Below are 16,768 nucleotides of genomic sequence, written 5' to 3'. Positions count from 1 at the left end.
GGGGAACACCGGAGCATTTAACGGAATTCTGCTAGGTTCTCCTAAATAAATATGAAGTAGGCAATGCAAAAATTTGCAGCAAGCTTATGAAATAAAACGAGTAACAATATAGCCATCTCATATAGTGCTTGGACAGTGCGTAATTTAGCACCACTCATCCGGATTTTGGCGTGAGCCCTTCGTTATTATTCTCTTATGAATTATGGTTATTACTTTAGTTCGTTTTGGGCCGCTGGTGTGGATTTTTAGAGATTCAAGTTCAATATATAGTGGTCTTTGTCAGTGTGATGTTATCTGGTTTTATTTTTTAGAGGTTCTATAGGATTACTCTTTTTACATTGAGTTTGCAAGACAGGTGTTTTTTGTTGGCCATAGCATTTAGAATGCATTTTGAATCAGTGGGTTGAAGATATAGGCCTATTACAAATGTATATATATAAAGTAATTTCCTTATAATAAATATTAAATTATTAAACCATCATTTAATTAGACCTGACTTGCTAATAATAAATAATTTACAGTGCATTTTTTGTACAGTTCTTGCTATTCAATGACATGGCATAGTAGTCATTGGTGTGTGTTTGTGTTGTGTTTGCAGAGGCCTGGACCCCGAGGGCAGGGAGGACCCCCAGGACCACCAGGACCGGCAGGGAAAGATGGCATAGACGTGAGTGGCAGGACTCTGCACTGCACTGCACTGCCTTACGGGGCTGCACACACAGTAGAACAGTCTACTGCTGTGCCAAGACTGATGCTCCAAGTGGCACATGTCTTTTAGCAATCGATTTTAATTTTTAATCATTAAAACACCCCCGCCTCTATCCCCTTCCCCTCTCTCTTTCTCTCACTTGCACAAACACATACCCACCTCACCCTACCCCCGATACCCCTGCTGAAAGAAAAAGTGAAATTACAGTCTGTATCGGACGGAGGATGCCTATATCCTTGATTTTTAATTTTAGTAACTCGTTTCTCAATACTTGCTGTACACCTAAACCAATGGCCCCAACTGTCCTGTTACTGAAGAGAGAAAAGTGAGAAGTCATTATATATTGTCTGCTGCTGGGCGATCTGGTGAGATGGACTTCTGCAGGTCCAATTTTATCCAGTCCAGCGCCCCTCCCTCTTCCATAAAGTGTAATGTCCCACCCCACCCCCACCCCCACCTCCAACTGATGACCCATAGCGTCACGATCAAAGGCTTACTGTTGACTGCTGCAAGAGGTGAGCTGACATGGATGTGGCATAATGTGCAGCCTTTGAAGATGGAAACTTCTAACGCAAAAATATCCAAGAATAAATACAGAGATTGAGAGAGAGACCTCATTTGGTTATGTTAACTAGTGCTAAACTGATTATCACACATCCTTATTTTGTTTTGTCATAACGAGAGTTAGCAAAGTAAGGATTTAACTTTCAAAAGTTACTGATTATTTTTTTTCTTTCTCTATCAATGCCACTATTATGTCTAAAATAGGCAGAGCTGCTAGGGAATCCATAAAGAAAACAGTTGATGTTAGCCCAGCAAATTAAAACCATTTCGCCCAAACGTGGATGCCTGAGCCTGACAGAGGGCTCATTCATGAGGTCCTGAAAGCAGAGCGAGGGGGCCTTCTTAAATTTCCAACCCCCACCGTTCCCGCACCTCTACTGCCACCTCCCTCATCTCCTGTCCCTGGCTCCTTCTCAGCAGGTTGGCTTTAGCACTGTTTGCCTTCCCCTGCCTGCCGGCCGCTTGCTTTAGACCACTGTAGGCTACACAGCCTCAGTCAAACCCCCATCTTGTCCTCTGCAGGCCTGTAGAGGTCTTAAGCAATGTTCTGTAGACATGTGACTGTAAATGTAGCCTACATTTCCTTGATGGTGTGCTTATACATTTGCCCACTTTACTTTGTGTGGGCTATTTTTACTTCAAGAAAAGAAAGAAAGAAAATATTTGTTGGATGCTTTATGTGATTTTCAGGTCATCGGGTCACATGTATTTTGATTGAAAACTCTCTGATTGGCAAGGGGGGTGGGTGAAAATAAAGTTGCCATTATCAACATCTTTGAGTACCTTAAGACACTCCACAACATTTCAAGATATTTGAAGATGAAATGGACAATCGTTCTGCAACATACCCAAATCTTGTGTTTAAATGTAAAATAGACATGTGCTGTGATTACAGGGAAAACCAGGGCCCGCTGGACTTCCTGGGAAGGCTGTAAGTATCCACAACACTACAAAGTTTATACATTGTGGTCGTTTTAGTCCAATACCAAAACAGCCATGACCTAATGGTTTCAACAGTGGTCTTGGAAATAAGACATGGCTTAAGTGCCCTTGAGCTCGGCACCTTACCTGACATTGCCTCTGGCTCCAGTCTGTGTAACTAGCACCCTGTGCCTAAGCAACGCTAATTTGCTTGCGATAAAAGCATCAGCTAGGTGTAATATAATGGTACTTTTATGTACACAGTTGTCGTGTTATCGCATGTCAGTAATAGTGTTAATGATCAATCAATTATTTGCAACACTAATGGGTATTTTTCCTTTGGGCTTGTCTCATAGGGGCCTAAAGGCCAAGCAGGGAAGCCAGGAACGGCCGGAAACCCAGGGTTGCCAGGACTACCGGGAGTGGATGTAAGTGCACATAGCTAGTATACTAGCCACTTGTTCACCACGCTAACACAGCAAGTCTGACTAGGATCCATCGAGAAACAGTTGTATCCTGGAGATGTGCAGTCTGGTGACGTTTTAAAAGCCTTCAATTTGGCTTTAGCCAGACAAAGAAATACCTCTTGGCTTGTGACGTATGCGGTTCAACTTGCTATAAGTCACCTGGCACTTGAAATGTAGAACCAAGAGTCAACATCTTTGCTTATAAAATGCTACCTTGGTTTGCTGATTGGCATGGTAAAGATACGACCAGGGTCAACTCTGTATAAGGATACCCACACCACCACTGTGAGGGTATACTATTTTATTCATTTTATTTGAGATTTATTTAACCAGGAAGGGCCCGTTGAGGTATAAAACCTCTTCTTCCAGGTAGTCCTGGACTTGAGTAGAAGTGTGTAGTCAACAATGACTCAGGCCAGAGAAACTGCGCTTCATGTGACACTCTGCAGAATAAAATGAGATAGATAAGACGGAGACATCAGTTTGTGCATATACACAGCAACTGCTAATAGACTACTTTTCAGAGGTACACAGGGATCTGCAATGTTTTTAAAGCGTGCATTTGTGTTTGACAGTAGGCCTCGTAATTGTGCTGTGTTACAGTATCTGTACCGTGTGTTGAGTGCCCTCATATTTTATATTGAGAAGTAGCCTTTTAGTGCAGGTGGGATCGGCAATAATACTCAAGTACATTATAACAACATTACTATGGCATTATCTCAAGTCAAGGCTCACGTAGCAGATTAAGACTTGGGTCATAACCATGTTGTTAACAACAAGCTTATAATGGAGCCTTTGCTTGAAAGAGTTAAACTAATATCTGCCTAATCTTTGTAGGGATTGACTGGCCCTGATGGCCCCGCTGGCAAAGATGGACCTGCTGGACCATTGGTAAGTGTTATTCCTCCAATCAGGTTGCTGCTGATGTAACTGCGGTCATCCTGTGCTGTTCAGACTCACTCGCAATCTTTCAACCTCACAGCAAACTCCAGTATGGGAGACAGACGCTGTGGTGTCTATATGAGGCTTCACTTCCACAATGTGCTGGCTGAAGTGACTGTGACTAGTTACTTTCTGTTGATGAGAACCTTTGAGCTGAGTAGGGGTCCATGTATCCTTCTGTGTAAACCTTTGTTTTTCATGGTAAACACACTATCCCTGGTTTATTATGTGGTGTGGTGGATCTGTGTGGTGGATTATGAGGATATAAGGATGTGCTGTGGTCCACTTGAGTTAAACTCCTTACAGAAAGACTCTAAGAAAGGATTGCTGGACGCTTTTGAAGAGTGGTTGTGTTTTTTCTTTTTTTCACTTTTTTTTTTTTTGCCCTGTCCAGCCTGTCGGTCTGGATTTGTCAAGCCCCTTTGGACTTCTTGTAGGGAATTCTTCTAATGAGGAGAGTGTGAGGCTCTTTTTTTGTGGGATTTACCTGGCACTGGAAACAGTGTTGTTTCGGTAATCTTGTGTGGAATGCAGAATTTCTCCCTGCGTGAAGCTAAGCTTTGAGCTTTGAGGGTCAGGACATCATTTGTAAGTCGGGGCGAAAAATATTATCCCTGCAGTCTTGACATGAGACAGGCCAATTTAGACAGTGCTGTGTTGGTTTATGTGGGATTGAAACAGATACGCAGGCTTTTGCCCTGTTGACATGTTCAGTTTCATCATGTAGTCAGTGGAAGAACAGGCCCCTTTTCTCCAAGGACTGAAAAGTCTTGTCTTTTCTGAGATTAATTTATCAGACCATGTATACAAACATGAACACATTTGAACCCCCAGACCATCCGAAGCCCAACGCAAAAACTCTTCTAGTGTTGTGGACATGATGTGATACTTGCATGATTTAACCATGTATATAATTATTATGGTGGTGCATAAAGAATGACATGGAACACTGGGAATTATATATTCTATCAAAGAGCACCTTCATTTAACGTAAGACCGCTGTGGCCCTCCAAACCTGTTGAGAAAGAAGATTGTACACATCCCAAGTTAAGGTGCAGGACAAAAGCTGATTCAAGTTTTAGACTGAGGAGTCTGCATACTTGACATCCTTTTGTCTGTGTTTTATTCCTTAGCAGAATTGCATCTTATTCTTGACCATTGAGGTTTTCTTCATATTCTCTTCTCTTCTTCATGGGAAACTGCACTTTTTAGTTGAGCAAAGTTTATTAAAGTTGAGCAATTTATATCCTACTGTAGAGACTTGTGTTCTTGCAGAGCGTCCTAATTAAGAAGTGGTCATCACGCCAGCCCTCTTAATTACCTGGATTATATTCTCCCTGGAACTATTAAAGCAAATCTGTTTGATACCGCTTGGCTGGTGTTCAACTTCTTAGGGGTGAGCCGCAAGGCACAAGGACACCCTTTGACACAGATTTTTAAGCCAAGAAAGAAAAAGATTAGTGAAGAAAGAAAAAGAATTGCATGTGAAATGGTCTGTTGGAAGCTGGTTCACATGGCGTTGTAGTTGTTAAATATAGCAGACTGGTACTGTGGGACCATCGAAGGCTGCAACAATGTAGGAATGCTGCCTTGCCGAAAGAGATGAGCTGTGTGTGTGTGTGTGTGTGTGTGTGTGTGTGTGTGTGTGTGTGTGTGTGTGTGTGTGTGTGTGTGTGTGTGTGTGTGTGTGTGTGTGTGTGTGTGTGTGTGTGTGTGTGTGTGTGTGTGTGTGTGTGTGCTTTTGCTTGTGCCCTTTGGATACTCTTTTCTGTTTGTGTTGTGGTTTGTGTGTTGTGTGCATATGTGTGTGAATGCATATAAGTGTGTGTGTGTGTGTGTGTGTGTGTGTGTGTGTGTGTGTGTGTGTGTGTGTGTGTGTGTGTGTGTGTGTGTGTGTGTGTGTGTGTGTGTGTGTGTGTGTGTGTGGCCTCTGCTTGCTTGCTCATTCCTCAGTTAACAGTGTGAGGACTGTGCAGGGCCAGAGGTTGCCGTGGCACCTGAGTGCTATGTGACTGAGACGTGGCTCCTTCCTGTCACCACACAGCCACTCCAAACACAGCTGAGGGCAGCCAGGGTGGAGGATAGGCCACACAGCCAGGGCAGGGGGTGGAGGATAGGGCCATGCAGCCAGGGTGGAGGATAGGCCCACACAGCTGAGGGCAGCCAGGGTGGAGGATAGGCCCACACAGCTGAGGGCAGCCAGGGTGGAGGATAGGCCCACACAGCTGAGGGCAGCCAGGATGGAGGATAGGGCCATGCAGCCAGGGTGGAGGATAGGCCCACACAGCTGAGGGCAGCCAGGGTGGAGGATAGGGCCATGCAGCCAGGGTGGAGGATAGGGCCATGCAGCCAGGGTGGAGGATAGGGCCATGCAGCCAGGATGGAGGATAGGGCCATGCAGCCAGGGCAGGGGGCGGAGGATAGGCCCACACAGTCAGGGCAGGGGGCGGAGGGCCATGCAGCCAGGGAAGGGGGTGGAGGATAGGCCCACACAGTCAGGGTGGAGTGGGGAGAATAGGGCCGTTAAGGTAGGTGGTGGAGGTAAGGTTTGTGGCTACACAACCAGGACTGTGGGGGTGGAGGTAGAGGCTAGCTGCACCTAGCGAGGGAAGGGGGTGGTGGTGAGGGCAGTGTGCCCAGGGCAGGGCTTGGCAGTGGATGTGAAGGCCACATAGTCAGCTAAGTAATGGAGAAAACCGCATTCGCACGCTCAGTCTCATTATTATCTATTATACCACCATAAGTAAACGCGTCTCGGCCCTTTAGCCATTATCAGTGCGGCCATATAGTCAGGGCAAACAGGATGTGGGGTGGAGGTGAGGGCTACATGCTCAGGGCAGGGGGTGGGTGGTGGTGTGACTCATACAGTCAGGGCAATTGGTGATGATGAGGGCCATACATCCAGATCAGGGATGGAAGACAGGACCACTAAGGCATTAAAGTGATAGTTCGGAGGAGAGTCACCCTAGGGTCATTTGAAACGTGACTTCAGTCAAGTAGCCCAGTCAAAGTTTTTTCTACCTTGGCCGAACACTGGCCGAGTTACTGAGTGATCCAGAATAGCTTAATAGAAGCACTAATGAATCTTGGCAATATCTCCAAAATTACCACACTAAAATCACATGCCATGACACCCGACCTCTACAGTAGTACAAATATGGTCTGTACTCACAAAACAATGCATTTGGAAGTTTGTACGTAGTCCAGGACTTTATTATTATAAACAGAAGCCTAATAGCTTCTCTGCTGGTAAAACTGGGTCGACGCCACATCCGTGATCTGGGAAGAGCCAGTAAAAGTTTGGCTGGGCAACTTGACTGATGGCACGGTTCAAATGACCCGAGGGTGAATCTACTCCAAACCATCACTTCATATCTCTTGCCTACACTGCATGCCTTTATGCAGTAGTCTAGCAGACTCCTTTTCAAAAGAGACTCAAACCCACCAACATCCAGCTCCGTTTCATATCGCTACAATTCAGAAGTGGGTTGCTTAAATTGTATTTGTTTTGTTTTTGTTTTGTTTTTTCGTTGTTGTGTTGTTTTGTTTATTTAATGCATTTGAAATTTAAATCTTCTGACATTTCCTGTAGTATAATCATGTACAGTGTGTCAAAACATATCAAATGAAAATATGCAGCAACAATGAGCTGTTGGAATAATGTTCTGTACATTAATGGTAAATGGTGAATGGACTGCATTTTATATAGCGCCTTTCCACTCCTTTGAGCACTCCAAGTGCTTTATATTGTATGCATGTGCGTTGTTTACATTGAGAGCATGCTGTATTATTTATCAGGAGTGTTTTCTGTGTTGTGTGACATGTAGCAATGTAGCTAATTTGGGCTGTCTTATTTACAGTGGGTGTTACTCATCTGCCTCTTCATGTTTTATGATCGTCCTTGGCAAATGCAGTGTTGAGGAAGTTCATTTTCTTCAGGAACTAGTTCAAAGCTCAGTTCACACATTTCAAAATGAACTAGTTTGTTCATAGTTCATAATTGTTTAGAGTTAATAGTTTGTTCATAGTTCCAAAAATGAACTATTTCATGAGTACATTAGAGAGCCAAATATTGGCAAATTGGAGATGGGACTTTCTGTTGCATCCTTACAAGATACATCCTTGTTGCATCCTTCCCACAAACAATTGAAATCGTTCTCAATTTGGGTGAATATGGCGTATCGAACGAGTGTTTCACAGACCACGTTCATTCACCCTAATTGAGAACAATTTCACTTATTTCTGAGAAGGATGCAACAAAAAGTCCCCTCTCCAATTTGTCTTTATGTAGCTTGCTGGCTTACTCATGTACTCCTCATCTCTGCACAACTGTGTGTTAGTGTCATGTGGTGTAGTACTTGCTAATGCCATGGATGTGTCAGAGCATATTTTACAACATACACATCTTCCAGTGTCACTGGTATGGATGCAGCAGAGAGTCTTCTTTTTATGGAATGACATCTACCCTGTTCCTCTGCAGCAGTGGTTCTCAACCTTTTTTGAACAAACGCCCCCTTGACCTCATCATAAGCCTGCCAAAGCCCCCCTTACTATTAAAAAGTTTAAATGGACTAATACCCCCAATGACAAGTAAGCACCACCCCCTCTCAACTGTATCCTTCTCAATGCCCCCTAGGGCTTCCCTACGCCCCCTGGTGGGTTGAGAAACACCATCTGTGACTTTGGATTTTAGATTTGCATGCTTTTCGGCACCAGCCAGTGTAGACAGAGTAGACCCCATCTCTTGTTAGGGGTCATGTTGGGTGACTGAACATTACGCATCATTATCTGCCATTTTCACTAAAAGTACATCCGTTGAACGGGACAGGCAATCACAAAAATGAGTAGGTCTACACCATTAGTCGACGAAAAGAAAAACAATTTTAAAAGGCGTGATGATGCTGCTTAGGTGGTTTAATGATCCACCAAAACCATTTTCTGTTCTACTGTTGTTATGTTATGTTATGTTATGTTATGTTATGTTATGTTATGTTATGTTATGTTATGTTATGTTATGTTATGTTATGTTATGTGTTACACTATGTTATGCTCCCCCATGCGGGAGCGTGTCTATGTTCCCACAGCCCATTGGTCTCACAGCCCATTGGTCCCACATCACTAAGACTTTAAACATTATTTTTTAGGCCCATTGGTCCCACAGCCCATTGGTCCCACAGCTTATACCTGCTGGTCCATGTTCCCACATTTCTAAGAATTTATACAAAATTAGGCCTTATGTCCCATAGCGGAGCGAAAAGCATTTTCTCTTACAGTAGTTTACTCAAATGTGGCAACATGGAGTTGTGGAACATATGTCCTATATTTCAATCATTTCTTAAAAATGTGGGAACATGGAGCAGCAATGATGAGCTGTGGGACCAATGGGCTGTGGGACTAACGTGCTATGGGACCAATGGGCTGTGGGAACATAGAGCTGATCCCATGCCATGCTATGCTATGTTATGCTATGTCTCATGCTATGCTGTGAATATGACATGCTATGTCGTGCTATGATGTGCTATATGCTATTATATTATGCTATGCTAAGTTATGCTATGATTTGTTGTGTCATGTTATGATATTTGACGACATGCAATGTATTTCAAATCATCACCAACATGGTTAATACAGCATTCATCAATATAAGAATGACAGGGTTCTTTTCAGACTTGTCTGAGGTCTTGTCAGGGGATGACCTTTGCTAAATTGATATTTATTTGTTTGTTTGTTTGTTTGTTTGTTTTTCCAGGGTGAAGTTGGACCTGCCGGACCTGCCGGGCCACCTGTAAGTAATCATTTACACTCTCAGACCTGTCTGCTCCGTGTCCAATCAAAAAGTCACCTTTTGTTCACTGTGGTCAATTTTCAAAGGGGACACACACACACACACACACACACACACACACACACACACGTTCAGCCGGACACAGACCCAGACATACACAGCCGCGTCTCAGCCATAGTAGAAGTCTAGCATTTGGTTTTGTCGCCTGTCTGCCAAATGTGTTGCATGTTTGCCACTTTAGTGACACATGGTGACGTCACTCACTTTGTAGGAAGCCAGAACAACATTCTACACATGGCCCCTACAGATGGCTAAACTTCAGTGGGAGAAGGGTGCTCGGATGCCAATGCCAATTTTCAGAATAGAAGAAACACCACTCATCATAAAACATTTTAAACTCACTTTATGGCATTCACAGCAGCAATCGAACAGACACGTCTTTTTGCAGTTCGGTGAAATTTGCCGTCCTATTTGATAGGCCTATGCCCCTTATATTGCTATTAAGTATGCATTATTCTTCATACTGACTGTGACAAACTTGGTAAAAGTGCATCTTAATTCCAAGACAAATTGCTATTTCAGGCACAATCGCAAAACACACACACACACACACACACACACACACACACACACACACACACACACACACACACACACACACACACACACACACACACACACACACACACACACACACACACACACACACACACACAAACACACACACGCGCGCAAGGGGTTGGATTGGTACAGTAGATCTATCTTGTATGTGTTTCATTTAGACACAGGATGTGCATTTGACCTTTCAAAATAGTGATAATGAAAAAAGAAGTAAGCCTTGTGCCAATTCATACAATTGGATTGATGCCTTCACCAACCCAGGTCATCACTTGACCCATATCCAAATTCCTGTTGAGTTGAAACAGCAGCACGCATTTCAATATTACACACACACACACACTTACTGTATTGGCCTTTCAACATTGGTATTGTTGTCCGGCTCTAGCAGCCAAAACGTCTGTCTGACCTCTGCAATGTGTGAATTAAAAGAAAAAAGAAAGAAGAAAAAACTGAGTGGGATCTATTCCCTTTGTTGTTGTTGTTTTCTCATGACTATTTCCATGTCTTTCGTAGGGCAGAGGGAGACCAGGAGCTCCAGTGAGTATATACCATCTCCACCACACCATCACCTCATTGCAAGTACTCTTTGGTGGAACTTTGTTCGTGTGAACAGGCAGCAGATTGTTTTGATTTTTGATAATACTGTGCGTGTGTGTGTGTGTGTGCGCGCGTCTGTGTGTGCTTGTGTGTGTGTGTGTGTGTGTGTGTGTGTGTGTGTGTGTGTGTGTGTGTGTGTGTGTGCGCGCTTGTGTGTGCGCTTGTGTGTGTGCTTGTGTGTGTGCTTGTGTGTGTTTTACTATGTGTTGTGTGACATGTTTTAGGGTCTACCAGGAGCTAATGGAGCACCAGGTGGAGTTGGGCCTCAGGGACCAGCAGTAAGTACCTTACTTTCGAATCCTATAGTCGTCTCCAATATTCAATCCCGGTATGATTAGGATTTGTTTGGGGACAGGCAGTAAGCACATCTGAAGAACCTACAGCTCCACCATCTTCCATATCCACTCACAATATGTCTAGCGTGGCTCTAACGGTTGGCCACTGGGCTGCTACACTGGCGACCTGGGTTTGATGCCGGCCCGAGTCCTTTTTTTACTAATCCTTCCCCATCTCTCTCCTCCCATTAGTTTCCTGTCACTCTCTCACTGTCGTATCAGAAAAAAAGTAAATAAATAAAATAAAGAAAAAAGAAAAAAAAGTAAATAAAGTCATAAAAGTAAAAAAAGAAAAAAAAGAAAAAATCAATACAAACAAACTGTTACGGTAGGATTAGGAATTGGTTGGACTATGATCAGAGGTGGGTTGGACCAAGTTGAGCCTAGAGCTTCATTGGGGCGCAGGATAATGCTGGGATCAGGTTTAGGGAGGTTTAGGGATCTTAGGGAGCAGCAGTAAGTACCTCTGTTTCAACCTCCCAGTTTATTCACAATCTATCTACTGTTTACATTATGCTCAGCTGATGGGTTACAGTTGGGGTTAGACTGAGCTCAGAGCTTCACAAGGGCCAAAAGGGATTACAATATGGCTAGGGATGCAGAAAGCAGAAAGAGCTTCAGTTTCAACTTCATCATCTCCCATATTAGCTCCCAAGAAGGCTAGTATTTACATTATGATCAGGGTGGGGTTGGGATTTTATGGCTTAAAATTGATCCCATAGCTTGGCAAGGATTGTGATATGGTCAGTCTTGTTTCAGGGTGCCTCAGAGATCAACAATAAGATTCTCAGTTTCAACTCCTATCCCATCATAGCCCCTATTCAATCACAAGTAGTGTTTTCAGGCAGACAGAGAATTGTGGCGATATCCACGTATCCTACTGTAATTTCGATCAAAAGTGTTCGGGCTGAAAATTAGAGACAGTCAAACTTGAAATGAAACAGCTCAATACTTCTTTGCAATCCTTGACAAAAAGTAGACAGCAGCAAGGCTCACACACAGCAAAATAAACAAACAGTATGAACATTGTGTTTGTGAATATTCTAATTCATCCATGTTTGTTTACATGAGCTACGTTTACATGAGACATTTAATTCGGAATAACACTTAATTCCGCTTTGAAAACGTCATGTTAACACCTCTTAAATCGGAATTGAAGGAAAGATCAAAGTAAACTCGAAGGAACTATTTCATTCTGAATTATTAATTAGGAATTAAAAACATTATGTAAATATAGTGATTAACACAGATTGTTAATTGGCAAGCACTTCGGTTCTTAGTGTAAGAACCAGCTACACAGTGCAATTGGTGCTTGAATGGGAACCAGCAATATTCTGGCCAGCCTGAAATCATCTAATATACAGTACAGGCCAAAAGTGTGGACTCACCTTCTCATTTAATTTATTATCTTTTTTTGTGGCTATTTACAGAATTTAGTACATTTTCAGGGAGGGCATCAAAACTGTGAATGCACACATGTATAATTGTGTGCGTAACAAAAAAATGAAAATATATAAAAAATAGAAACAATTATTAAAAAAATATCAAATTATGTCAAACAGTGACGTCAACACAGCAAAACTGAGGGCCTCTCATATTTCAACAAGCTTATTTTTCTATCTATTTTCAAGTAGAAATACCCAGTCAGTCGAGTCAATTTTAATTGATACAAGCAATACAAGAGAGATTTTCTTGATCTGATAATGGGTCACTTGGGCAGCATAGCTGGTTATCTAGGTGAAGCAGTGATACAAAAGGTAAAAGTAAAAGTGAAAAACCTTGCCACAGATTCTCCCCAACACAGGTTTGACCTCTTCAAGTAACTGGCTATGACTCGATATCAGATCAAGAAAATGTCTGCAAAATGCTTGTATTGGCAAGTGTTTAAAACTAGGTTTTAGGTCTCAAAATTCTAGTTCTACAATTCTAGTGAGTTATTGGAGGACTTTAATGTTCAATTAGGATTGACATGACTGACTGGGCCTTTTTATTTGAAAATTGACAAAAATAAGTTTATTGAAATGTGTGGGGCCATCAGTTGTGCCGTGTTGACGTCAGGTGGATAGACAGCTGACATTGCTGTTGGACAACAGCTAGAATGCTATTTTTTTGGTAAGCACGATATTCTCCATGTGTTCAAGCACAGTTTTGATGCCCTGCATGAAAATACACAATGAAAATCCACAAAAATATAGAGAATGCAGAAATGAGAAGGTGAGTCCACACACTTTTGACCTGTACTGTATCTCTAAATATTACATTTTGATCAGGGTGGGCTTGAGAGGTTAGCAGTTAGATTGAGCCCATAAAGGATATGAAAGATTAGACTCATAAAGGATTATGATATGGTTGGGGTGGAGACACGAAATGATGTGTCAGGAGGCCAGCAATGTTTAAACACCAGAAACAAGTGTCTGTTATTACAGTGGTAACAGTTTTCCAAGCCAAGCCCATATTGCTCTGCTTCACTCATCACTCATATATTGCAGGGAGTAACAACTGTAACAATATTATTATATAGTATGTCCATGCTGAAATGGACTAATGTGAGTGTCATTTATCATGACAGGCTGCTCATCTTTTCTGATTGAAGAGCAGCCGTGACTTTCAGCGCACGCACGCACGCGCACGCACACACACACACACACACACACACACACACAAACACACACACACACACACACACACACACACAAACACACACACACACACACACACACACACACACACACTACTGTCATGATGAATGATGAAAAAATCACTGAAAGGAAAAGAACAAAAAAAGCAGACAGCAACTAAGATTCACTAAGATGAGTTAAATGCACTGAGACCATTAACTTTTTCTAATCAGTCACATTTGTAAATGATAGGGTAAGTTCCCCTTTAATGTCCACCCCATGTCACCCTAGCCCAGGGATGTCAAACTCAGACCAGTCATTTTATTCGGCCCGCGAGATCATTTCAAATGTGTATTACAGTTGGGCCACATATGAAATTTGGTGTGTCACAGGAATATGAGTGGGCCCAGACCAATGAAATCGCTCACACTCATGCAACACAATATGTGCACCCATTTGAAGTACAAATGAAGAGCTCTTTTCCAAAACGCTATATCCACCATTTTTGACTTTTTGCATTTTAATACTGGAATTGACTGTTAAGAGGTCCCATCATCTATGTGTGAATTCTTGCCATTCAAATGTTTTGAGAACATACTTTAAAACCTCAATAAAAATGCATTTTGCAATGCATTTCAATGGAATGTCCAATACAAAAATGTCAATTTCCCAACATTCTATAAAATGGATATATCTCATTTTGGAAAAGAGCTCTTCAAATATATGATAGGAAGAGTGTGTAAAATTTAACTATGAGTATTAATTGCATGCATTCACAATTTCAGTCCATTTTTAAAAACATAAATATTGAGTTCGACCCCCGACTTTGTTCCAGATTATGATTTTGGCCCTCAGTCAATTTGAGTTTGACACCCCTGCCCCAGCCCATTCTACTCTAGCCCAACCTCAACCAACCCCCAACCCCAGCGAGGGTGGATTAAAGGTGCACTGTGTAATACTGGTGTGGATTGGCACTGCCCTCACGATCCAATTCCATCACGATTCGAGAGGTAGCGATTCGATTCGATTCGATTCTATGTGATCCGATCCGATTCAATTCTACAATGCATTGCAATGCATTGCATTTCTACTGAAAGCAAAGCAAATGTTTAATCAGTCATGATGAGGCAATACAAGTCGTCAGATACTGCGCAACAATGTATTGGCTGTTCTCTGTATCAGTCTGTATCAGCCTGTATCAGTCTTGCAATGTTTTGAAGTGCTTTTATTTAATTTAACATTCATTTGCTCCCGAAATATCCATGGGAGTAATTGAAACTTAAAAAAAATACCGGATCGATTCTGGAACTTGCCGGATCGTTTCTGGATCGTCCATGCCCCGCATTGGATTGCATCGCCGAATCGATCATTGTTGACACCACTACTGTGTAAGATGGTGGCCAGAGTATTGCAACTATGCTGCTCATTGAAACTGTGCTGCCTATTGACAAATTTGTTCTTTTCATGAATACTAATAAATAATAGACCAATATTTACTAGTATGTACAGTAAGTATTGGAGCGAAAATGCCTGTGTCTGGAAATTCAAAATGGCGGACTATGGAGAAGATCATAATGAATACTTAGAATTTAATGTTGGTGGAAAGTATTTGTTACAAAGGTAACATTTATGAATGTACAGCGTGAATTCTGGAATTGAACTACTAAAAAATATTACACAGTTCACCTTTAAGTATTCCATGAGTGCACCATGATTATTGCGTTTCTTTATTTTGTGTAACTCACGGTTGTAAGTTAGTATGTTCCCCTTTAATTTCCACCATATGCCATACCTCCATGCCATGCCCCCAAACCCTTCTGACGTCACCTCACCTGACCTCTCCTCACCTTATCCTAACCCTAGAGTCAGGCTTAATTACATATTCCATGACTGCATCAAGATCGATACTTTTTCATCTCCCTTTTTCTTTTGTCACTGTTTGTAAATGAGAGGAAAGGTTTCCCTTTAAGGCCCTCCCCATGCCATTATTCCCCAGCCTCACCTCACCTGACCCCACCGCTACCTCCAGAGTCAGGCCTTTTTTCTCCTTTACCCATTTCCCCTTTCCGTATCACTCACAGTGGTAAATGGGAGGCAAAGTTCACCTGCACCCACCACCCCATCATGCCACCCTTTCCCTAGCCGCACGCACCACATCTCAGCTCATCCTACCCCAACTCCCAGTCAGCCATTTTTCCTCCTTAACATTTTTTTTTCCCTTTCCACATCACTCACAGTTGGAGGAAACGGGAGCCAAAGTTCGCCCATAGCCATCAGCCCCTGCCACCCTTACCCAATACCCCCCTCACCTCACCTCACCTCAACCTCACCCTCAACCCTACCTCTACCCGCGCCCCCAGAGTCAGAGCTGATTAAACGGGGTCCTGAGTGACCGGTTGGTGTGATTTCTCTTGAAGCCCTTTCATCAAACAGCAGAGGAGAGCAGTTCAAAGGGGGAGGAAGTGGCTTTGATTTGGCGGGATTTTTTTTTTTTTTTGCCAGTGATAAAACGTAGGCGTGCGATTAGCATTCATTATTCATCATCTCCCGATCATTTCAATCCTATCGATGTAAAGATGTTTAATATGTATGATATGAAAATGTCATTGTGTCTGTATGTACGGTCCCCTCTTCCACTGCAGTGTTGAAGCTGGTAGTTTGTATACATGGGAAGCGATGAAATGCGCATTGTGATGATATCATTTCAAAAGTACATTGGAAGTGTTATGAATTGATACTCTGCATGGCCTCACATAGCACAGCACAGCACAGCACAGCACACACACACACACACACACACACACACACACACACACACACACACACACACACACACACACACACACACACACACACACACACACACACACACACACACACACACACACACATTGAATTGGGACCCCAGGAAGACTAGCGAACTGCTGTGGCACAAGCTAATGGACATCGTTTAATCAAATCAAATAAACACACACACACACACACACACACACACACACACACACACACACACACACACACACACACACACACACACACACACACACACACCCACACACACACACACACACACACACACACACACACAAACACACACGCACACACACACACACACACACACACGCACACGCACACACGCACACACAAACACACACACACTTGACAACATTTCCTCTATCTTTTTGCAGGGAGCAGAGGGTCTTGCAGGA

General features: G+C 42.7%; 1 protein-coding gene across 1 annotated transcript in view; it reads left to right on the top strand.

Moving 5' to 3' along the window:
* Positions 1–16,768, top strand: part of col9a3 (collagen, type IX, alpha 3) — a 42,231-nt gene that overhangs the window by 786 nt on the left and 24,677 nt on the right. The window contains exons 2-9 of the mRNA XM_063209053.1: positions 599–667; positions 2,169–2,204; positions 2,551–2,622; positions 3,499–3,552; positions 9,353–9,388; positions 10,523–10,546; positions 10,831–10,884; positions 16,748–16,768. The exon at positions 16,748–16,768 is cut by the window's right edge and continues 33 nt beyond it. Of these exons, the coding sequence (XP_063065123.1) occupies positions 599–667; positions 2,169–2,204; positions 2,551–2,622; positions 3,499–3,552; positions 9,353–9,388; positions 10,523–10,546; positions 10,831–10,884; positions 16,748–16,768 (366 nt within the window). The remainder of the gene's footprint in view (positions 1–598; positions 668–2,168; positions 2,205–2,550; positions 2,623–3,498; positions 3,553–9,352; positions 9,389–10,522; positions 10,547–10,830; positions 10,885–16,747) is intronic.

Source organism: Engraulis encrasicolus, chromosome 10, assembly GCF_034702125.1.
Source record: "Engraulis encrasicolus isolate BLACKSEA-1 chromosome 10, IST_EnEncr_1.0, whole genome shotgun sequence".
Lineage (NCBI taxonomy): Eukaryota > Metazoa > Chordata > Actinopteri > Clupeiformes > Engraulidae > Engraulis > Engraulis encrasicolus.
This window is presented reverse-complemented; position numbering and strand designations above follow the sequence as displayed.